Here is a 22,447-nt window from a genome sequence, read left to right as displayed (position 1 = left end):
GGGTAGCCTTTGGAGCGGAGGTGTGTTCCGGCATTATAATGAGATTATAACGAGCAAAGCTCACCCAGAGGACGTGACTTGGCTATCAGCCGATCAAATCTATCGTATCACCGGGTTCCCCGTCCCTGCAGCGATAGCGCAGAGCCTGGGCACGGCGTCTTCGCTCCACCCTCCGTGCTACGTAGGGTCAGCACACCCAGCTCCCCTGGCGCTACCAACATGTAAGGCTCCAGGTTATGCTGCCGAGGGGACCATCAGGAACAGACCCCTTGCATATCTGCTGGGTCTCACCCTGGGATTTTCCTCGGTGCTAAACCTTCTTTTAATACGCGGACAAAGCTTTAATTCCAGTAAGTCCCCTCCAGCCATTGTTCCACGTGCCTGGAGCAGGAGATTATCCTCAGAGCACTCCGAGAGGCTCCTGCAGTGCTCGCGGGCTGCCGTGGGTAGAGGGATGCTTGGGGCTCAAGGGGTGGAGGAGGCCCCAGATGAGGGGCAGAAGAGGCGAAGGGGATGGGACTTCCCTCGGGCAAGCCCCACGGAGGACGGCAGCGACAACGGCCACGACAAAGCCCTGCCCGCAGTCACCTTGGGGCGTGCTCGTGGCATCCCACTTGTGCTGGATGGCCAAGGGGCTGGGACCACCCTCAGGGTGGAGGCTTCTGCGGCTTTTACTGACCAGCTGCCTTGGACCACCCCCAAGTCCCTAACCCCCGGGATTCTTCCCCATAGATCCCCTAAGAGGCCAAAGTTCGCTCTCCTGATGTCCAGGGTCACAACTCCACTTTTCGCCCTGGGCCTGGTTTTGTCCCTCTCCCGCTTCGAATCCAGTTTAAAACCCTGCGAACCAGCCCCGCTAACTACTGGGCAAAATCCCTTTCCCCCCCTTGTAGAAAAGTGCTCCCCGTCAGGCTCGGTGCCACGCAGACCTTCCTGTGGTCGAGAAACCCAAAAAAACTACGTTGGTGGCACCAGCCATTGAATTGGACCTTCCACCCCAAACCCTTACGGGGGGGGCGACTGCTGGTGCCTGTAGGGCAGTGGTGGAAGCACCTGGGAAAACCTCAGAAAAAAAAAAACCAACAAACACCCTCTCCCCCCCCCCCCCCCCCCCCCCCAAAAAAAAACCTGCAGGGAGGCTGCTGGCAGAGACACAAAGGGGTGAGGGCACCTGGGGAGGATGCACCCTGGGGTGCAGGCACAGGGGGGGACCACGCACCCCCACCCCGCATCCCAACGACGCGGGACGGACCGGGTGTCCCACGCCATAACCCGGGGGACACAAAAGGGACCGGCTGTCCCCCTCCCGGGCCCTGGGGAATACAGAAGGGACCCCCTGCGCCCCCATCTTCTGCACCCCAAAGGCGTGCGTCCCACGCTCCATGGAAGCGGGAGGAAAGCGATATTGGGGAGGGGAGGACAAGGGGATGACGGCACCAGGAAGCCCCCCAGTGACCGGGTGCCCACACGCCCTCCGTCACCCCGTGGAGACCCCTGGTCCTACAGAGCACCCCGCGGAGGCACGGGGTGCCCTCCAGCACGCCTTGGAGGTGCGTCGCCCTACAGAGCAACCCAGGGGGGTCCTGGTCCCTCAAAGCACAACCCGCAGAGGTGCGCAGCGCCCTCCAACACCCCGTGGAGGGCTGTGGTCCTATATAGCACCCTATAGAGGTGCACAGTCCCACAGAGCACCCATTTTCCCATGGAAGCGTGCAGTCCCCTCAACCCCTGAGCCAAGACCCTATCGCGTCCCCGCCACGTCCCCGCTGGCCCCACCGAGCCCGGGTCCCAAGAGGGACCCGGTCCCTGCTAGAAGCCCCCCTGGGACAGTCCCCACTGATCCCAGAGGGCTCTGGAGCCCGGCAGGTGCACGAGGTGGAACATGGGGTGGGGGGGGGGCATGGATAAGGGGATATGGGGCATGGATAGGGGGATACGGGGCATGGATAGGGGGATACGGGGCATGGATAGGGGGATACGGGGCATGGATAGGGGGATACGGGGCATGGATAGGGGGATACGGGGCAGGGACAAGGGGATACGGGGCAGGGACAAGGGGATACGGGGCAGGGACAAGGGGATACGGGGCAGGAGGGGGGCACAGGGCAGTGCCAGGGAGACGGCTTAGGCAGGAATCGTGGGGCAGGGGGTAAATAGGGGGGCAGCAAAACTAGGAGGTGAGGAGGAACGGGTTATGGGGTGGTGAGAAGCAGCACAGCCCCATGCCAGCCCCCCCCCCCAGCTCCGGGAACCAGCAGCAAATAAAGGAAGTAGGAAAAAAAAAAACAAACCGGCCCCTGGCTTTATTAGGGGCAGCTTCTTAGGGACACGGTAGCAGAGGGGATGGGGGTGAGGGGGTGCTGTCCGTGAGAGGCACATCGGGGGGACCCCGGTGCTGGAGGGGAAGCACCTGGAGACCCCGGGGATGAAGGTGGACAACGGCCCCCGGCCACCGCAGTGGGGGAGAAGCACACGGGGACGGGGCAGGGTCATGCCCTGGGGGTCCCCTTGCCGGAGGAGGGGGACATGGGGACACCAGGGAGGGAGGATGGCCGCGTTCCAGCATCCCTGTCCCTGATGGGAAGCATGCAGGGGCCCCCAAAAGGGGGAGGCGGGAGGGGGGGGGGTAAAGGGGCAGGGAGCTGGCCCTGCCCGGGGTGACACCAAGTCCCAGGGTCCCTGTTCCCAGGGTAGCCACACGCATGCCCTCAGGGACAGAGCAAGGTCAGGCCCCAGGGTCCCCACCTCGTGCCCCCCCCCCCCGGTAGGGGGGCCCTGGGGGGGGGGACGGACCCTACGGGGGCCGTGGTGTCTCAGTAAAACTCCTCGTCCTCCCCTTTCTCTGCCTGCTGCTGGTTCTGGATCTGCTGCTGCTTCTTGTACAGCTCGGCCACCTGCAGGACAAGGAGGGGAGGCGGTGACACCCCCCCCTTTTCTTGTGTCCCCCCCCACCGCGGGGACACCCAGGCTCCCTCCCCGTCCCCTCCCCGGCACCTGGGTGCTGCTGGTGGCCTCCTCCGGCTTCTTGTCCTCCCGCACACGCAGGAACCGGGGGAAGCGCAGCGAGATGCCCTTCTCCTCGTCCACCTTGGGGACACCCGCAGGGCTGAGACGCCACGGGGGCCGAACACAAGGACCCCCCCCCCCGCCCCGCGTCCTCCTGCCCCGCTCACCAGCCCCACGGCTGCCCTATAGACGGGGGAGATGGAGAGGTCCCCGCACTTCACCTCCCAGACCTGCACCGCCGCCAGCCAGCGGTCGGGGGCTGCGCCGCTGTCCCAGCGGTAGTAGGGACGCGGCTGGGCCAGGACGTGCTCCTGGAGGGCGACACCAAGGGAGGGCATCAGGAGCCGGCCCCGGCGCTCGTCCCCCGCGGCGCCGCTTCTCCAGCGCTCCACACCTTGAGGAAGCCGTAGTGCTTCTCCAGGCTCTCCTCCGTGAAACCGGTGCCGATCTGCACGGGAGGACGAGGAAGGGTTCGGGAAGGTCCCCCCCTGCGACGTCCCCAAGCCCGCGGGTGGCCCCAGGGGGGCACCTTGCAGATGCTCTGGTACTCCTCGCTCTCCTCGTCGTAGCAGGCCAGCAGGAAGCCCCCGTAGATGCCTGCACGCTTGCCCTTGCCCAGGTAGGCGCCGATGACCACCAGGTCCAGCGTGTCCCCGAGCCCATCCAGGTAGTCCTTCTTCAGCTGGAGAGAGGGTGGGGGGGCTCAGAGACACGGGGGGGGGGGACACACGGGGAAAAACCCGGAGGGGGGGGTCCCACCGCTCACCTTCAACCACTTGTGCGACCGCTTGGCGATCTCGTAGGTGGCGTCCGCCTCCAGGGTCTTCACCATGAGGCCCTCGCAGGAGGCTGGGGGGCACCCATCGTCACCCAGGGAAGGGGAGGAGGGGCTGGGGGGGGGTGGGACACACGCGACGCCGACCCCGTGCCCCCTGGGGGCCTCGCTCACCCTTGATGGCCTTGTCGAGGAAGTCCGAGACCTCCTCGGCGCTGCGGGTGTCGGCGGCGGTGGCGAAGACGAACTCGCCCTCCACCTCCTCGAAGGACTGCCGCAGAAGCTTGCGCCGCGCGGCCAGGGGCTGCCGCACCAGGGGCTGGGTGGGGGGACGCGGTGTCACCCCCCGGGGGGGGGACACGCAATGTCACCCCCCCCGGGGGCCGCGCACTCACCTCCCCGTTGAGGTAGAGCAGGTCGAAGGCGTAGAGGCAGACCTGCACCTTGATGGCGGCGGCGTCCACGTCCTGCGGCGGGGGTGGGACGCACGTTGTGGGGTGGGGGGGAAGGGGAAGGGGGGTGTCACGGCGCTAGCTGGACGCTGCCCCCCCCCCCCCCCCCACGTCCCTGCCCCCTGCTCTCACCTTCCTCTTCCTCGTCATCAGCACCTGGAAGGGCTGGATCTGCCTCGTGGCCCGATCCCACGCCACGGCCTCCGCGTCCAGGATGCAGGAGCGCACGCCGGGCTTCAGCACCTGGGGGAACGGGAAGGCGGGGGGGGGGGGGGCTGGTGCTCAGCGTTAAAACGAGCCCCCCCCGATTCCCCCAGGGCTCCCCCCCCACCTGCCTTGGGGATGCGGTCCACGAGGTCGGGGTACTTGGCGGTGGTGTTCTCCTGGTTGCGGCTGTAGATGAAGACGGCCCCGTTCTCTAGGACGTGGATCTTGGGGGGGGGAACGCAAGGCATGGAGGTGATGAACGAGGGGGGGGGGAGGGCAGCACCCCAGGGACCCCCCAGGAACCCGCAAGGCCTCACCTGGGCTCGCTCGCCGTCGTATTTATACTCGCAGGTGAACGCTGCCTCCTCGAAGCGCTTCAGCAGCTCCCCGACGCCGCGGGCAGGCTGGGCCAGCATGGGCTTCAGGGGGACACCTGGGGGGGGGGGGAGAGGAACAGGATGAGGCCACCCCCCCCCCCCCCTAAAAAACCCCCTCCCAAGACCCTCGGACCCCCCCTCACCCCGTGGTACCTGGGGTGATGCCGCAGTGCTGGGGCAGCTGCTCCAGCCCGTGCTCCAGCAGCGCCGGGACGATGGCGGCGTAGTCGGGCAGCTCGCTGCGGGGACAGCCCCGGTGTCCCCCCCCGTCCCCGTGTCCCTTACCCGTCCCCCTGTCCCCCTCCGTCCCCCTGTCCCTTACCCATCCCCCTGTCCCCTCCCTGTCCCCACATCCCCTCCCTGTCCCCATGTCCCTTACCCATCCCCGTGTCCCCCCCCCCTGTCCCCGTGTCCCCAAAAAAAGGGGGGCGCTGGGCAGCTGCTCCCCATCCCTGGGGGCTCAGGCCAAGCCCCAACAGGAGGAAGAGGAGGGAGGGAGGAAGAGCAGGACTGCGAGCACCGCGTCTCCTTGGTCCTAACGAGCCCGTGGTCGTGGTGTGGGGGGGTAATTAACGGTGCCAAATGAGGGGGGGGGGGGGCAAACGGCCTGGCACTGCTACCCACCGGACCCCCTCCCAGTAGGGGCCCCAGGACAAAAGGGGACAGCAAAGGGGGCCCCGGCGGATGAAAGGGGACCGAAGTGACAAAAGGGGACCCCGGGGGACAAAACGGGGACCCCGGGGTGGGGGGGCTGGGGGGGGGGACACCTCACCAGAAGGTCTGCTTGAGGATGCGGCTCTGCTCCTCCAGCCATGCCCTGCGAGCCTCGGGTGCCATGTCCTGCCCGGCGTCCAGCACGGCCGGCGGCCACCCTGCGGTTCGGGGCGGACGGGGGGGGGGGACACGCACAGCCACGGTGTCACCAACTGGGGGTGTCCGCCTGTCGTCTCCCCCCCCCAGAAGATGTCCCCAGGGGGTGCCCCCAAGGGCCTCACCTTGCCCCGGGGGGGTGAGCGCCACGGCGTGCGCCAGGGCGGTGAGCACCGACTGCTCGGCCAGCCCGATGCGCAGCTTCCCGCTGAGCGACCTGCGGGGGGGGGCAACGCCGGGAGGTTCTGGGGGGCGGCCCCCACACGCTGTGACCCCCCCCCCACCCCCCCACCCCGTAACCCCCCCCTTCCCACCCTCACCGCACGAGGTAGCGCGCCTCCGAGTGCCGGCAGGCGACGAAGAGCCCCTTGATGATGGCGATCTTCTTGCTGGCCGACTGCGAAACCCAAAGCCCCGCTGGCACCCCGGTCCCGGGGGGGTTTGGGGGGCGCGCAACGGGGGTGACCCCCCCCCACACACACTCACGGCGTTGCCCGACGTGGCGGCCATCTCCCGCAGCTTGCCCAGGACCCCCGCGGCGCTGAGGCGGGCGGGGGCCACCACGGTGCGCTGGGTGCAGCGGCTGCTCTCGGCCACCAGCCCCAGGTCCCCCTTGGCCTGCGCCTCGCCGCGGATCTGCGCCAGCTGCCGGCCTGGGGGGGGGGCGTCGCCACCGTCACCCCCCCCATCATCTAAAGAGATGGTGGGGGGTCACGGGGGGGTCCGTACCGGTGGCCTGGGCGAGGGCGCGGGTGAGGAGGCTCTCGCCGACGCCCAGCTCCAGCCCCTCGGCGGCGGCCCCCGGGCGGTTGAGGCAGAGGCGCAGGCAGGGCAGGAGCTCCCCCGGGGACAGGGCCAGCACCGAGCGCAGGAAGTTGCTGAGGGTCTCGACGATCTTCAGCCTTGTTTGGGGGGGGGGGTCAGCGATAAGTTACGTGTGTCCCCCCCCCGTACCCGCCCCCCCCAATATAGGCCCGGCCCAGGGAGGGGGGGTCTCACCGGGCCGAGGCCTCCTCGATGCGCTCGAAGGTGCGAGCCACCGCCAGGTAGGGGACGCTGAAAAAGGGGGGCGGGGGGGGTTGGGTTGTGACACCCCCGCCCCCCCCCACCCCCCCAATGCCCAAACAGCCCCTCCCACTCCCCCCAAGTCTCACCAATCCCCCCCATCCCACCCCCACAGCCCCCCCATCACCCCCACAGCCCCCCCATCACCCCCCCCACAGCCCCCATCACCCCTCCCACCCCCCCAGCCCCCCCAACCCCCCCAGCCCACGTCCCACCCCCCATCACCCCCCCAGCCCCCCATCACCCCTCCCACCCCATCAACCCCCCCCAGCTCCCATAACCCCCCCAAATCACCCATCCCGCCCCCATCACCCCCCTCACCCCCCCATCACCCTCCTAACCCCCCTCCCACCCCCATCACCCCCCATCACCCCCCCACCACCCCCTGCCCACCCCCATCACCCCCCCCACCCCATCACCCCCCTACCCCCCCACCCTCACACCCCCATCACCCCCCCACCCCCCCTCCCATCCCATTACCCCTCCAGCATCCCCTCTACCCCCTCCCCAGCCCCCCTCCCCCCCCTCCCCCTCCCCCACCCCACCCCAGCCCCCCCACCCCATCCCAGCCCCCCCCCCACCCCCCCAAATTCCCCCCCCCCACCTTTGCCCGGGCCCCCAGCAGGCGTCCCGCAGCGGGTGGTACCCGCTCCTGGCGGGGTCGTACTGGGACGGGTCCAGCGGCGGGGGGCTGCGGGGAGACCACGGGGTGTGTGGGGGGGGGCACGGCAGGGGACCCCCAGCACCCATCGGTGCCCCCCGCCATGCTGTCACCCACCTGCTGGCGGCCGGAGGTCCCCGGTCCTGGCGGCAGCGCTTGGGGGGGGGAGGGGGGGGGGCCCCGTCCTCGTCCCCCGGGGGCGGGGGGGCACTGGGGGGAGCCGGGGGGGCTGGGGGGGTGTGGGGCCCTGTGAGGAAGGGGGAGGGGGTTATGGGGTGGGGGCCGCTGGGGGGGCACTGGGGGAGCTGGGGGGTGCTGAGGGGGTACTGGGAGGGCGCTAGGAGGGCGCTGGGGGATACTGGGGGAGCTGGGGGGGTATTGGGGGGATACTGGGGGAGCTGGGGGGTATTGGGAGGGCGCTGGGAGGGCGCTGGGGGATACTGGGGGAGCCGGTGGGGGTATTGGGGGGATACTGGGGGAGCTGGGGGGGGTACTGGGGGGATACTGGGGGAGCTGGGGGGGTATTGGGGGGATACTGGGGGAGCTAGGGGGGGTACTGGGGGGATACTGGGGGAGCTGGGGGGGGTACTGGGGGGATACTGGGGGAGCTGGGGGGGTATTGGGGGATACTGGGGGAGCTGGGGGGGTATTGGGGGGATACTGGGGGAGCTGGGGGGGGTACTGGGGGGATACTGGGGGAGCTGGGGGGGGTACTGGGGGATACTGGGGGAGCTGGGGGGGTATTGGGGGGATACTGGGGAGCTGGGGGGGGTACTGAGGGGATACTGGGGGAGCTGGGGGGTACTGAGGGGATACTGGGGAGCTGGGGGGGTACTGAGGGGATACTGGGGGAGCTGGGGGGTATTGGGGGATACTGGGGGAGCTGGGGGGTATTGGGGGATACTGGGGGAGCTGGAGGGATGCTGGAAGGCACTGGGGGATACTGGGGGAGCTGGGGGGCCCTGGGGGCATGCTGGGAGGATACTGGGAGGGCACTGGGGGGATACCAGGAGGATACTGGGGGGTACTGGGGAGCTCCGGGCTGGATACTGGAAGGATACTGGTGGGATGTTGGGGGGATACTGGGAGGATACTGGGAGTAACGGCGTAAGATGTAGGGGGTACTGGGATGGGGCTGGCGTGGTAATAGGGGGACTGGGGGGTACTGGGGGTAATGGGGGCCCCTTACTGGGGCAGGACTGGGAGATACTGGGGTGCCAGAGCAGGGCCGGGGCTGGACTGGGAGGGACTGGGACCGATGGGGGCGGGGAGGGGGCGGGATTTGGGAGGGGGCACCGGGGGTCACCGGGGGTCACCGGGGGTCACCGGGGGGGAGCAGCGGGGGTCACCGGGGGTCACGAGGGGTTACCGGGGGTTACCAGGGGTCATCGGGGGTACTGGGGGGATACCGGGGGGTCATCGGGGGGCAGCGGGGGTCACCGGGGGTCACGAGGGGTTACCGGGGGTCATCGGGGGGTACTGGGGGGATACCGGGGGGGGTCATCGGGGGTTACCGGGAGGGTACCGGGGGCACCGGGGGTCACCGGGGGTCACCGGGGGTCACGAGGGGTTACCGGGAGGGTACCGGGGGGCACCGGGGTTCACCGGGGGGGGGCACCGGGGGGCACCGGGGGTCACCGGGGGGTGCTGGGGGTTCACCGGGGGTGCTGGGGGGTACGAGGGGTTACCGGGGGGCATCGGGGGGATACCGGGGGGGTACGGGGGGGGCATCGGGGGGGCATCGGGGTTCACCGGGGGGCACCGGGGGTCATCGGGGGTACTGGGGGGCACCGGGGGTCATCGAGGGGTTCACCGGGGGGCATCGGGGTTCACGAGGGGTTACCGGGGGTCACCGGGGGGGCACCGGGGGGATACCGGGGGGTACGGGGGGGCATCGGGGGTCACCGGGGGTCTCTGACCGGGGTCCCGGGGGAGGGCGGCCCCCGCCCATCGGGGTCCCCTCGTTCCAGCGGCTCCGGCTCCTCGGGGGGTCCCGGGGGCTCCGCCGACGGCTCCGAGGTGGGGGAGGGGGCGCGGGGGGGCCCTGCCCCTGCTGCCGGGCGGGAGCCCTGAGGGGGGGGGGGGGGGAGCTCGTGGGGGGGGGGGCAGCACCCCCGACCCCCCCCCCCAGCATTTTGCCCCCCCCCCCCCCCGCCCCCCCCCCCAGACCCCCACTCACGGGGCGGCGCCGCCGTCCGCGGCCCGGGGGGCCCGAAGAAGGACCTGGAAGGGAGGGGGGGGGGGGGGCGGTCACGGCCGGCACCGGGGGGGGGGGGGGGGGGGGGTCCCGGCGCCGCGCCGCTCACGTGATCCGCCGCTGCATGGCCGCCGCTTTTCGCGGGGAAAAAATCCGAGCGGCTGACGTCACTGCCGGGGGCGGGGCGAGCGGCGCGCGGGGGGCTGCTGGGAGATGTAGTCCGGGGCGGGGGAGCCGGTGGGGGTGGGGGTGGGGGGGGTGGGGTGGGGCTGTGCGGGGTGGGAGGTGCCGCCCAAGGGGCAGCGCTGGGGGGGGTGGGGGGGGTGGGCAGTGTCGCCGTGGTCACGTGTCGCCGTTGGTCACGTGGCCCCTTGTTCCCGTGTCCCCCAGTTCCCAGGTCCCAGTGGCCCCCCCGTCCCCCGTCCCCCATCCCCTCGTCCCCCTGTTCCCCCGTCCCCCTGTCCCCATATTCTCTTATACCCCCTTCCCCCGCCCCCCGTTCCCCCGTCCCCCTGTCCCCCGTCCCCCCGTCCCCCTGTCCCCACGTCCCCCTGTCCCCACATCCCCGTCCCCCCATCCCCCCGTCCCCCCATCCCCCTGCCCCCCTGTCCCCCTGTCCCCCCGTCCCCCTGCCCCCACATCCCCGTCCCCACATCCCCCTGTCCCCACATCCCCGTCCCCACATCCCCCTGTCCCCACATCCCCCCTGTCCCCACGTCCCCCTGTCCCCACGTCCCCCTGTCCCCCCGTCCCCCTATCCCCACGTCCCCCTGTCCCCACATCCCCGTCCCCACATCCCCCTGTCCCCACATCCCCCCTGTCCCCCGTCCCCCTGTCCCCACGTCCCCCTGTCCCCCCGTCCCCCCTATCCCCACGTCCCCCTGTCCCCACATCCCCGTCCCCACATACCCCTGTCCCCACATACCCCTGTCCCCATATTCTCTTGTCCCCCCATCCCCCTGCCCCACCATGCCCCCGTCCCCACGTCCCCCTGTCCCCCCGTCCCCCTGTCCCCCTGTCCCCACGTCCCCCTGTCCCCACGTCCCCCTGTCCCCACATCCCCCTGTCCCCATATTCTCTTGTCCCCCCATCCCCCTGTCCCCACGTCCCCCTGTCCCCACATCCCCCTGTCCCCACATCCCCCCGTCCCCACATCCCCCTGTCCCCACATTCCCCTGTCCCCCCGTCCCCCTGTCCCCCCGTCCCCCTGTCCCCACGTCCCCCTGTCCCCATATTCTCCTGTCCCCCCATCCCCCTGTCCCCACGTCCCCCTGTCCCCACGTCCCCCTGTCCCCATATTCTCCTGTCCCCCATCCCCCTTTCCCCACGTCCCCCTGTCCCCACGTCCCCCTGTCCCCATATTCTCCTGTCCCCCCATCCGCACGAGGGGAGACCTTATTGCCCCCTACAACTGCCTGAAAGGAAGCTGGGGGAGCTGGGGGTCGGCCTCTTCTGGCAGATAACTGGCGATAGGACCGGAGGGAATGGCCTCCAGTTGCCCCAGGGGGAGGCTCGGGTTGGAAACCGGGAGACGTTTCTTGTCAGCAAGAGCAGCCAGGCGTCGGGACGGGCTGCCCGGGGAGGTGCTGGAGTCACCGTCCCTGGGGAGGCGTTTAAGGAAAGGCTGGATGTGATAACTCAGGGACATGGTTTACTGGGTGATATTGGTGGGACGGTTGGCCCAGACGATCTTGGAGGTCTTTTCCAACCCTAATGATTCCGTGGTCACCGTCCCCAGCACGGCCACCAGGTGTGGCTGGTGCTGGAGGCCGTGTCCTGGCCCTAAGGGGACCCCAAACAACCCCAGGCCCCCATGACGTGCGGAAAACAGACCCCACAACCTGTAAGATCGTAAAGTAGGTATGTTTATCCAGCGCTGGGCAGCACGGGGGGGTCGCCCCACCGCAATCGTGCGTGCCCACCGCGGTAGTTTGCCCGGTATTTACGCAGAAAGGGTCACAGGATTAAGGAAATGCCTACTCATATTCATAACGTTTCCCCGAAAATTATTACGATGCGTTCTGAGAAATCATTTCCGTCGTCCCCGCCTTCAACTCCTCCCGGCTGCACACCCATAGCGTCTTCTGGTGGTCGTGGGCCGGGGTCTTCAGGATGAAGGCCGTACGTCTTCCTCGTTATGGGCCGGGGTCTTCAGGATGAAGGCCGTACGTCTTCCTCGTTATGGGCCGGGGTCTTCAGGATGAAGGCCGTACGTCTTCCTCCTTATGGGCCGGGATCTTCAGGATGAAGGCCGTACGTCTTCCTCGTTATGGGCCGGGGTCTTCAGGATGAAGGCCGTACGTCTTCCTCCTTATGGGCCAGGGTCTTCAGGATGAAGGCCATACGTCTTCCTCCTTATGGGCCGGGATCTTCAGGATGAAGGCCGTACGTCTTCCTCGTTATGGGCCGGGGTCTTCAGGATGAAGGCCGTACGTCTTCCTCGTTATGGGCCAGGGTCTTCAGGATGAAGGCCGTACGTCTTCCTCCTTATGGGCCAGGGTCTTCAGGATGAAGGCCATACGTCTTCCTCGTTATGGGCCGGGGTCTTCAGGATGAAGGCCGTACGTCTTCCTCGTTATGGGCCAGGGTCTTCAGGATGAAGGCCGTACGTCTTCCTCGTTATGGGCCGGGGTCTTCAGGATGAAGGCCGTACGTCTTCCTCGTTATGCACTTTTCACCTTGGCCACAGAGCTCATCTAAACCGGCTCTTGTTTGGCATGGGTTGTGCTATCTTCCTGTTTTATCAGACGAGTTTTCGTAACCACTCGTGTACATTCCACATCCTCTGTCTTGCGGTTAGTTACAAAATGTAAGCACAAGGCTATAAATATATTTCAAGCTGCTGTTTCCTCCTCAATTTCAGTTCGCCCTCTCAATCCCCCTTTTTCTAAATACAAGGCAAATTCTTTCGCCTTTGACGGTCTAATTATTCAAATTTTTCTTAAAGTATTCCCTGTCTCTACTTGGTGCTAAAGTTTATTTTTCTTCCCTTATCTTTCAGGGTTGTCCTGTGGATACTCCCTACTTCAGTCCTGTCCTTGTGGTTGATTTACAATGTGCATCTGTGCCAGCTAAAATTTGCAAAATCAGCTAACTATCGTGCAAATTAACCGAAGCAAGAAGTTTTGGGGCCCCTCGCAAAGGACAGCTCCTGATCAGGACGAAGAACCTGCCTCAAGAACCAGCCGAAACCGCTCCTGGAGTTTGGACAAAGGCCAAGGACTTAAAAGCGCGAGCGCCAGGGAGAGAGGTGGAAAGTTCAGATACGAGGAAGGAGGAGCCTTACTTCGTCTTAAGAGACCACCAGGGACGACCGCCAGAGAGCGGTACGCAGGCGCGGATGGGAGGACCACATGTGGATTAGTTCTCGTAACTAATTATAATATAAGTCGTGCATAGGTGGGTTATGCATATGTATAAGCGCATGATGAAAGTTCATGCATATGTAAAGTTATGCTGCATATAACGAGAGCACGCATTGTTTAGAGTGAGCGTAACTTTTTGAGGAGTTATCCCTTAACGCCCCCGGCGCCGAAATAAAGGCATACCCGCTGTATGACTTGCTTTACCGTGAGTTGTGGAGCGTTTCTGCGTATTAACACGTACACGTGTGCATGCACACGCACAAACGTGCACGTACGTATACATTCGTGCACACGCGTATACACGCGTGCACACGCGCACGCACACAAATGCGCACGCGTGCACACACAACTGTTCACACACGCACACACCCGAATGCACACGCGTGCACACGTGCACACCCACAGACTCCCTTGGGGGCTGCCCTGGGGGTCCTGGGGGGTGCAGAGGGGCTGGGGACAGGGCACTGGGGGAACACTGGGAGCACTGGGGGCACTGGGAGGGCACTGGGGGGGGGGACTGGGAGCACTGTGGGGCTCTGGGGGCATTGAGGAGCACTGGGGGAGCACTGGGAGAGCACTGGGAGGGCACTGGGAGCACTGGGGGGTACTGGGAGCACTGGGGGTTCTGGGAGGACACTGGGAGCACTGGGAGGGCACTGGGAGCATTGGTGGAGCACTGGGCACACTGGAAGCATTGGGGGGCACTGGGAGGGCAGTGGGAGCACTGGGGGAGCACTGGGAGGGCACGGTGAGCACTGGGAGCATTGGGAGGACAGTGGGAGTACTGGGAGGGCACTGGGAGCACTGGGAGCACCACCCCCCGGCCCGGCAGTGACGTCACGCCGCCGCGACGGCAGGCACCGGGCGGTCACGTGCCCGCCCGCCCCCCTCCCCTCCCCTCCCATTCCCGGCGCCAAGATGGCGGCGAGGCGGACTCCATTTCCCAGGCGGCCCCGCGCGGCGGGCGCGGCCAATGGGGCCGCGCGGCGGGGTCGGGGGCGGGGCCGTGCGCGCGGCGCCGCCGTTGCCGTGCGCGCCGCCGGGGGCGGGCGGGCGTCGGGGCCGCCGGGAGGCCGGAGCGGGCCCTGCCCGCGCGGGACGGGGCCGGGGACCCGCGGGCCCTCCCCGCCCAGGTGAGCGGCGGCGGCGGCGCGGGGAGGGGCGGGGCGGGGCGGGGCGGCGGGGCCGGGCCGGGCCGCGGCGGTGACGGCGGCGCCTGCGCCGGGCGCCGGAGGGGGCGGGGCCTTAAAGGGCGCGCGGCCGCCGGGGTCTCCTGCCCGGAGGCGAAGGGGCGGGGCCGGCGCTGAGCGGTGGCCACGCCCCCCCCGGCGGGACCACGCCCCCCCGTGTTGCCACGCCCCCCGCCGGGACGCCCACGCCCAGCACGTGCCAGGCCACGCCCACTAGGGACATGGCCACGCCCACCACCGCCGGGACCGTGCCATTGGCCCGGCCACGCCCCTCATCTGCATAACCACGCCCACCACGGGCCCGGCCACGCCCCCTGCCTGTGGCCCTTGGGCTGCCCCCCCCCGGCCAGGCCAGGCCCCGTCCCTGCCCCCGTCCCCGTCCCCGTCCCTGTCCCTGTCCCTATCCTTCTCCCGTCCCTGTCCCATCCCCATCCCCATCCCTGTCCCGTCCCCGTCCCCATCCCCATCCCCGTCCACATCCCTGTCCCCATCCCTATCCCTGTCCCCGTCCCTATCCCTGTCCCGTTCCCATCCCCGTCCCATCCCCATCCCCATCCCTTTCCCGTCCCCGTCCCTGTCCCCATCCGTGTCCCATCTCCGTCCCCATCCCCCGTCCCCATCCCTGTCCCCTCCCCATCCCCATCCCTCTCCCCTCCCCATCCCATCCCCGTCCCCGTCCCTATCCCTGTCCCTTTCCCGTCCCCGTCCCGTCCCCGTCCCTGTCCCGTCCCCATCCCATCCCCATCCCATCCCCGTCCCATCCCCGTCCCCATCCCCATCCCCGTCCCCGTCCCCATCCCATCCCCGTCCCCATCCCCATCCCCATCCCCGTCCCCGTCCCCATCCCCGTCCCCATCCCCGTCCCCATCCCCATCCCCATCCCCGTCCCCATCCCCATCCCCGTCCCCATCCCATCCCCATCCCCATCCCCATCCCATCCCATCATCCCCATCCCCATCCCCGTCCCCATCCCCATCCCCGTCCCCATCCCCATCCCCGTCCCCATCCCATCCCCGTCCCCATCCCATCCCCATCCCCATCCCCGTCCCCGTCCCCGTCCCCATCCCCATCCCCATCCCATCCCCGTTCCCATCCCCGTCCCCATCCCATCCCCATCCCCATCCCGTCCCCATCCCATCCCCGTCCCCATCCCATCCCCATCCCCATCCCCATCCCCGTCCCCATCCCCATCCCCGTCCCCATCCCCATCCCCGTCCCCATCCCATCCCCGTCCCCATCCCATCCCCATCCCCATCCCCGTCCCCGTCCCCATCCCCATCCCCATCCCATCCCCGTTCCCATCCCCGTCCCCATCCCATCCCCATCCCGTCCCCATCCCCATCCCCATCCCCATCCCCATCCCCATCCCATCCCCATCCCCATCCCATCCCATCCCCATCCCCATCCCCTTCCCATCCCCATCCCATCCCCATCCCCATCCCCATCCCCTTCCCATCCCCATCCCATCCCCATCCCCATCCCCATCCCCATCCCCATCCCCATCCCATCCCATCCCCATCCCATCCCCATCCCCGTCCCCATCCCCATCCCCATCCCCATCCCATCCCATCCCCGTCCCCATCCCCATCCCCGTCCCATCCCCATCCCCATCCCTGAAGCCAGCCCCGCTCCCTGTCCTGGTCCCTGTCCCCGTCCGCAGGGTCTGTCCCCACCACCCCTGGGCCAGCCGGGTGCGGCGCCCCCATCCCCGCCCTGTCTCCGCAGGGCGGCCGCCATGGTGGGCGCGCAGCAGCCGGAGCTGGCGGCGGGGCGGGCGGCGGCGGCGGCGGCGGGCGGCGGGGAGCACCCCTACGAGTGCCTGGAGTGCGGGAAGGTGTTCAAGTGGTCGTCGCGGCTCATCCACCACCAGCGCACCCACACGGGCGAGCGGCCCTACAAGTGCTCCGAGTGCCCCAAGGCCTTCAAGGGCTCCTCGGCGCTGCTCTACCACCAGCGCAGCCACACGGGCGAGCGGCCCTACAAGTGCTCCGAGTGCGGCAAGGCCTTCAAGCGCTCCTCGCTGCTGCAGATCCACCAGAGCGTGCACACGGGGCTGCGCGCCTTCAAGTGCGCGCTCTGCGGCATGGCCTTCAAGTGGTCCTCGCACTACCAGTACCACCTGCGGCAGCACACGGGCGAGCGGCCCTACAAGTGCACCGCCTGCCCCAAGGCCTTCAAGAACTCCTCCAGCCTCCGCCGGCACCGCCACATCCACACGGGCGAGCGGCCCTACGTCTGCGCCGCCTGCGGCAAGGCCTTCACCCAGTCCACCAACCTGCGCCAGCACCAGCGCACCCACACGGGCGAGCGGCCCTACGCCTGCGCCCACTGCGGCAAGACCTTCACCCACTCCTCCAACCTCCTCCTGCACCAGCGCACCCACGCCGCCGCCAGGCCCCACAAGTGCCCGGCCTGCCCCAAGGCCTTCGTCTCGGACGCCTGCCTGCAGAAGCACCTGCAGAGCCACGCCGCGCCGCCCCCGCCGCAGCCCCCGCCGCTGCTGCTGGAGGCGGTGGAGGCGGTGGGGATGCTCTGGAAGTGCGGCGAGTGCCAGCTCGCCTTCCCCAGCCAGGAGCTGCTGCTGGGCCACCAGCGCGGCCACCTCCGGCCGGGGACGCCGGCGGACGCGGCGACGGCGGCGGCGGCCGCCCACCGCTGCCCCACCTGCGGCAAGACCTTCAAGAACGGCTCGGGGCTGGCACGGCACCGGCACAGCCACGCCGCCGAGCGGCCCTACAAGTGCTCGCTGTGCCACAAGAGCTTCGGGCAGCTGGCCGGGCTGCTGGGCCACCAGCGCGGCCACTCGGCCGAGCAGCGCCCGCCACCGGCGCAGGCGGAGGCGCCGCGGCCCCCCCCGGCGCTGGCCGCAGCCCCGGCCCCGGCCGAGCGCCCCTACCAGTGCACCGAGTGCGGCAAAGCCTTCAAGGGCTCCTCGGGGCTGCGTTACCACATGCGGGACCACACGGGCGAGCGGCCCTACAAGTGCTCCGAGTGCCCCAAGGCCTTCAAGCGCTCCTCGCTGCTCGCCATCCACCAGCGGGTGCACACGGGGCTGCGCGCCTTCAAGTGCGCCGAGTGCGGCCTCACCTTCAAGTGGTCCTCGCACTACCAGTACCACCTGCGGCTGCACACGGGCGAGCGGCCCTACGCCTGCCCCGACTGCCCCAAGGCCTTCAAGAACACCTCGTGCCTCCGCCGGCACCGGCAGCTGCACACGGGCGAGCGGCCCCACGCCTGCCCGGTGTGCGGCAAGGCCTTCGCGCAGACCTCCAACCTGCGCCAGCACCAGCGCACCCACACGGGCGAGCGGCCCTACGCCTGCGCCCACTGCGGCAAGACCTTCACCCACTCCTCCAACCTCCAGCTCCACCAGCGCACCCACTCCAGCGCCCGCCCCCACCAGTGCCCGCTCTGCCCCAAGGCCTTCGTCATGGCCTCCTACCTCCAGCGCCACCTCCGCACCCACGCCGCGGGCCCCAAGGGGCCCCCCCGCGCCGCCCCCCGCGACGTCCCCGTCCTGCAGGCCACCCTCAGCCTGGAGGTGGCGGCCCCCGACGCCCAGACCTTCCTGCTGGTGCAGACGGCGCAGGGCCTGCAGCTCATCCCCAGCCCTCCGCCTCCCCCCCAGAAGCTCATCCTGCTCCCCGCTGCCCCCCGGCCGCCCCCCGAGCCCACCCCGCGCCGGGGGGAGCCCGCGGGCCCTGGGCAGAGCCTCCTGCTGGTGCCCAGCACGGGGACGGCCCTGCCTGGGCTGCGGCTGCAGGCGGTGACCGGCACCCCGCAGGGCCCGGGGCCCGGCGTCCTCGTCCTGCAGGGCCTCCCTGAGCAGCCCCCGCGCCAGGCAGGTCCCCCCCAGGGCCAGGCAGCAGCAGAGGGGGCGAGCGTCCGGCTGGGAGCCCTGCCGCAGCCCCCAGACGTCGCCAGCATCCAGCTCCAGGCCACCGAGGTGGCCAGCGTCCAGCTCCAGGCCCTGCCGCAGCCCTCGAAGGTCACCAACATCCAGCTCCAGGCCACCGAGGTGGCCAACGTCCACCTCCAAGCCTTGTCGCAGCCCTCTGAGGTGGCCAACGTCCAGCTCCAGGCCCTGCCGCAGCCCGCAGAGGTCACCAACATCCACCTGCAGGCCACCGAGGTGGCCGACGTCCACCTCCGAGCCTTGTCGCAGCCCTCGGAGGTGGCCAGCGTCCAGCTGCAGGCCGCCGAGGTGGCCAACGTCCACCTCCAAGCCCTGCCGCAGCCCTCGGAGGTCGCCAGCATCCAGCTGCAGGCCGCCGAGGTGGCAGACGTCCAGCTGCAGGCCCTGCCGCAGCCCCCCGATGTCACCGGCATTGAGCTGCAGGCCGCCGAGGTGGCCAACGTCCACCTCCAGGCCCTGCCGCAACCCCCGGGGGTCACCAACATCCAGCTGCAAGCCGGCGAGGTGGCCAACGTCCAGCTCCAGGCCCTGCCGCCACCCCCAGAGGTGACCAACATCCAGCTCCAGGCCCTGCCGCAGCCCGCGGGCGTCACCGACATCGAGCTGCAGGCCGCTGAGGTGGCCAACGTCCAGCTCCAAGCCCTGCCGCAGCCCTCGGAGGTCACAAACATCCAGCTCCAAGCCCTGCCGCGGCCCTCGGAGGTGACCGGCATCCAGCTCCAGGCCGCCGAGGTGACCGACGTCCAGCTGCAGGCCACCCAAGTGACCAGCGTCCAGCTCCAAGCCCTGCCGCAGCCCTTGGAGGTGCCCGGAGTCCATCTCCAGGCCGCGGAGGTGCCCGACATCCAGCTGCGGACCTCAGACGTGACCAGCGTCCATCTGGAGACCGCCGAGGTGCCCAGCATCCACCTCCAAGCCGCCGAGGTGGCCAACGTCCATCTTCAAGCCACCGATGTGGCCAGCGTCCAGCTCCAGGCCACCGAGGTGCCCAACCTCCAGCTCCAGGCCACCGAGGTGCCCAACATCCATCTCCAGGCCACCGAGGTGCCCGGCGTCCATCTCCAGGCCACCGAGGTGCCCAACCTCCATCTCCAGACCACCGAGGTGCCCAACCTCCACCTCCAGGCCACCGAGGTGCCCGGTGTCCATCTCCAAGCCACCGAGGTGCCCAACCTCCAGCTCCAGGCCACCCAAGTCCCGAGCGTCCAGCTCCAGACCCTTCCGCAGCCCCCGGAGGTGCCCAACGTCCATCTGCAGCCCGCGGAGGTGCCCGACATCCAGCTCCAAGCCGTGGAGGTGCCCAACCTCCACCTCCAGGCCACCGAGGTGCCCGCCGTCCACCTGCAGGCCGTGGAGGTGCCCCCGGTCCACCTGCAGCCCCCGGCGGGGGCACACGCCGCCCCGCAGCCCCCCGGGGTGCCGCTGGCGGGGGGCCCTCCGGCGCCGGAGGTGCTGCTGGTGCAGGGGGGGGCGGCGCCGGCCGTGGGGCTGGGGGTGCTGCAGACGGCCGAGGGGCTGCGGAGCATCTTGGTGCTGCGGGGGGCGGGCACCCAGCCCTCGGCCGGTCCCCCTGCGGGACCCCCCAAAGTCCTGGTCCTGAGGGGGGAGCCCCGGCGGGGGGGGGCAGCGGGCAGCGAGGGGGGGGCGCAGGCCGTGGTGCAGCTGCTGCCCGGCCCCACGGCCCCCCAGCTGCCGGCGGTGCAGGGGGTGCAGGCGCTGCCGGGGGCGCAGCTGGTGCACACCTTCTGAGGGGGGCAAGCGGCACGGACCCCACGGCCACCGCGGCCACCCTGCTGCCCCCCGGGGTGGCCACCGGGGCGGCACCCCCAGGGCCACCGCAGCCCCCACATGGCCCCCACCACGTGGCCACCTCACGGCCACCTCGCAGCCACCCCGTGGCGCCCCGTGGGCACCCAAGGGCTCCTGCTGGCCACCCACAGCCACCCAGTGGGCCCTGCTGGCCACCTGAGAGCCCCTGCTGCCCACCCACAGACACCCAAGGGCCTCTGCTGGCCACCCACAGACACCCAAGGGCCCCTGTTGGCCACCCGAGAGGCCCTGCTGGCCACCCACAGACACCCATGGGCCCCTGCTGGCCACCCAAGGGCCCCTGCTGGCCACCCACAGACACCCAAGGGCCCCTGTTGGCCACCCAAGGGCCCCTGCTGGCCACCCACAGACACCCAAGGGCCCCTGTTGGCCACCCAAGGGCCTCTGCTGGCCACCCAAGGGCCCCTGCTGGCCACCCACAGCCCCCCAGTGGCCCCTGGTGGCCACCCAAGGACCCCAGTGGCCACCCACAGCCCCCCAGTGGCCCCTGGTGGCCACCCAAGGACCCCAGTGGCCACCCACAGCCCCCCAGTGGCCCCTGGTGGCCACCCAAGGACCCCAGTGGCCACCCACAGCCCCCCAGTGGCCCCTGCTGGCCACCCAAGGACCCCAGTGGCCACCCACAGCCCCCCGGTGGCCACCCAAGGGCCACCCCCGGCCACCCCTCGCGGTGCTGCAGCAGGACGAAGGGGCGGGCGGGGGGGGGGGGCCCTGTAAGCACGGGGGTGCGGGAGCCGGGGGGGCAGCGCCGCGGTGGCACCGGCTCCACCCGGACCCGACCAATAAACGGACCCTTCCGGCACGCGCCGCCTCCCTCCTTCCGGCGCGGGGAAAGGGGCGGGGCCTGGCGGGGCGGGTCGCCCCGGTGACGGTTGCTAGGGGCGGGGCGTCACCACGGCGACTGTTGCCAGGGGGCGGGGCTTGGCGGTTCCACCGGCCGGGCTCGGCGGGGGGGGGGAGCGGCTCAAACCATGGCGCGCTGGGAGGGGGGGGCACGGGGAGCCGCTCGGCCCCCCAGTACAGCCCCGCTGCCCCCAGTACGGCCCAGTTCGGCCCCAGCACGGCCCTCCCGAGCCCAGGGACAGCCTCACTGCCCCCCAGCACACAGGCACTCTGTGCCTGCTCCTCTCCCAGTATGGACCAGTGCCCCCAGTATGGCCCCTGTGTCCCCATCCTCCCCTCCCAGTGCTCCCCAGTATAACCCTGCCGAGCTCGGGGGACCCCCCGCTGGCCCCCAGTGTGGCCCTAATAGCTCCCTTAGCATAGCCCTTTGTGTCCCCGCTGTGCCCCGGTATGGCCCCAGTATGCCCAGTATGGCCATACTGCCCACCAGTGTGGCCCCAGTATCCCTGCTTTCTGTGGCCCAGTCACACTAAGTCCCCGCTGTACCCCAGTATGGCCCCTGTGCCCCCCCCCCGCTCCCGGCATATTCCTGCTGACCCCCACATTATGCCACCAATATCCCACCCACTACTGCCCCAGTCTCCCCAGTATGACTTGGTGATGCCCAGTATAGCCGCTGTGGCCCCTACACACTAATGCCCCCCCCGCAGTGTGGCCCCACTCTCCCCCAGTATGGCTCCAGTAATGCCCAGTATGTTCCCTGTGACCCTCCTGGTATGGCCACACTGACCCCCAGTGTGCCCCCACTGACCCCCAGCATGACCCCACTGACCCCCAGCGTGACCCCCCTGACCCCCAGCGTGACCCCCCTGACCCCCAGTGTGCCCCCTAACCCCCAGCGTGACCTCACTGACCCCCAGCATGGCCCCATTGACCCCCAGCGTGACCCCACTGACCCCCAGTGTGCCCCCACTGACCCCCAGCATGCCCCCCCTTACCCCCAGTGTGCCCCCTAACCCCCAGCATGACCCCACTGACCACCAGCATGCCCCCCCGACCCCCACTGTGCCCCCTAACCCCCAGCATGGCCCCACTGACCCCCAGTGTGCCCCCTAACCCCCAGCATGACCCCACTGACCCCCAGTGTGCCCCCTGACCCCCAGCGTGACCCCACTGACCCCCAGCATGGCCCCATTGACCCCCCAGCATGACCCCACTGACCCCCAGCGTGCCCCCTAACCCCCAGCATGACCCCACTGACCCCCAGTGTGCCCCCCTAACCCCCAGCGTGACCCCACTGACCCCCAGCGTGCCCCCACTGTCCCCCAGTGTGCTCCCACTGCCCCCACTGCCCCCCCCCAACACGCAGTGGCTGCGTGCACACACCCCCAGGCATGCAGCAGCCACGCGTGCGGGTGCCCGGGGGGGGGCCCCCATGGGTGCAGGGTGCTCACACGTGGCCCCAAGCCCCCCAGCCACGTGTGCGTCTCCATCCCCCCCCCCCCCTCCCGCGCCCCGGTGCCCCGGTGCCACGTGGGCGCGTGGGCGCCTGCACGTGCTGGGCCCCCCCCCCCAGCGTTAACCCCGGCCCCCCCTGGGACTCCCCCTGCCCCTTCCTTGGCTTGCGAGGGGGAGCAGCTCCCGGGCGTTCCCTCCCAGATGGGGGTCCCTATGTTGTGTCATCCCCCCCCCC

General features: G+C 69.7%; 2 protein-coding genes and 1 long non-coding RNA gene across 3 annotated transcripts; 1 reads left to right on the top strand and 2 right to left on the bottom strand.

Moving 5' to 3' along the window:
• Positions 1 to 2,279: 2,279 nt before the first annotated feature.
• On the bottom strand, positions 2,280 to 9,111 carry LOC106049362 (DNA ligase 1). The gene is made up of 24 exons (XM_066987133.1): positions 8,988 to 9,111; positions 8,874 to 8,892; positions 8,793 to 8,810; positions 8,508 to 8,578; positions 7,531 to 7,660; positions 7,357 to 7,443; positions 6,687 to 6,743; positions 6,417 to 6,589; positions 6,174 to 6,340; positions 6,008 to 6,084; positions 5,813 to 5,904; positions 5,590 to 5,689; positions 4,971 to 5,056; positions 4,758 to 4,873; positions 4,569 to 4,664; positions 4,366 to 4,476; positions 4,177 to 4,248; positions 3,956 to 4,100; positions 3,773 to 3,855; positions 3,536 to 3,688; positions 3,401 to 3,454; positions 3,174 to 3,317; positions 2,995 to 3,087; positions 2,280 to 2,894 (listed from the first exon to the last, which is right to left on the bottom strand). Exons 1-24 carry the CDS (start codon positions 9,109 to 9,111, stop codon positions 2,814 to 2,816), a joined length of 2,349 nt encoding a protein of 782 aa, XP_066843234.1. The 3' UTR covers positions 2,280 to 2,813.
• Positions 9,112 to 9,325: 214 nt separating this feature from the next.
• On the bottom strand, positions 9,326 to 9,851 carry LOC136788680 (uncharacterized). Its single transcript, XR_010827318.1, has 3 exons — positions 9,720 to 9,851; positions 9,593 to 9,636; positions 9,326 to 9,482 (listed from the first exon to the last, which is right to left on the bottom strand). It is a non-coding gene; the product is annotated as an uncharacterized lncRNA (long non-coding RNA).
• Positions 9,852 to 13,977: 4,126 nt separating this feature from the next.
• LOC106049350 (zinc finger protein 628-like) lies at positions 13,978 to 20,713 on the top strand. Its single transcript, XM_066987241.1, is given in 3 exon segments — positions 13,978 to 14,108; positions 15,891 to 19,815; positions 19,817 to 20,713. Coding segments are annotated over 2 exon segments (4,149 nt in total). The 5' UTR covers positions 13,978 to 14,108; positions 15,891 to 15,900; the 3' UTR covers positions 20,051 to 20,713.
• Positions 20,714 to 22,447: the final 1,734 nt, after the last annotated feature.

The sequence above is a fragment of the Anser cygnoides genome, chromosome W (assembly GCF_040182565.1).
Source record: "Anser cygnoides isolate HZ-2024a breed goose chromosome W, Taihu_goose_T2T_genome, whole genome shotgun sequence".
NCBI lineage: Eukaryota > Metazoa > Chordata > Aves > Anseriformes > Anatidae > Anser > Anser cygnoides.
The sequence above is the reverse complement of the archived record's forward strand: the minus strand, read 5'-3'. Positions and strand labels throughout refer to the sequence as shown.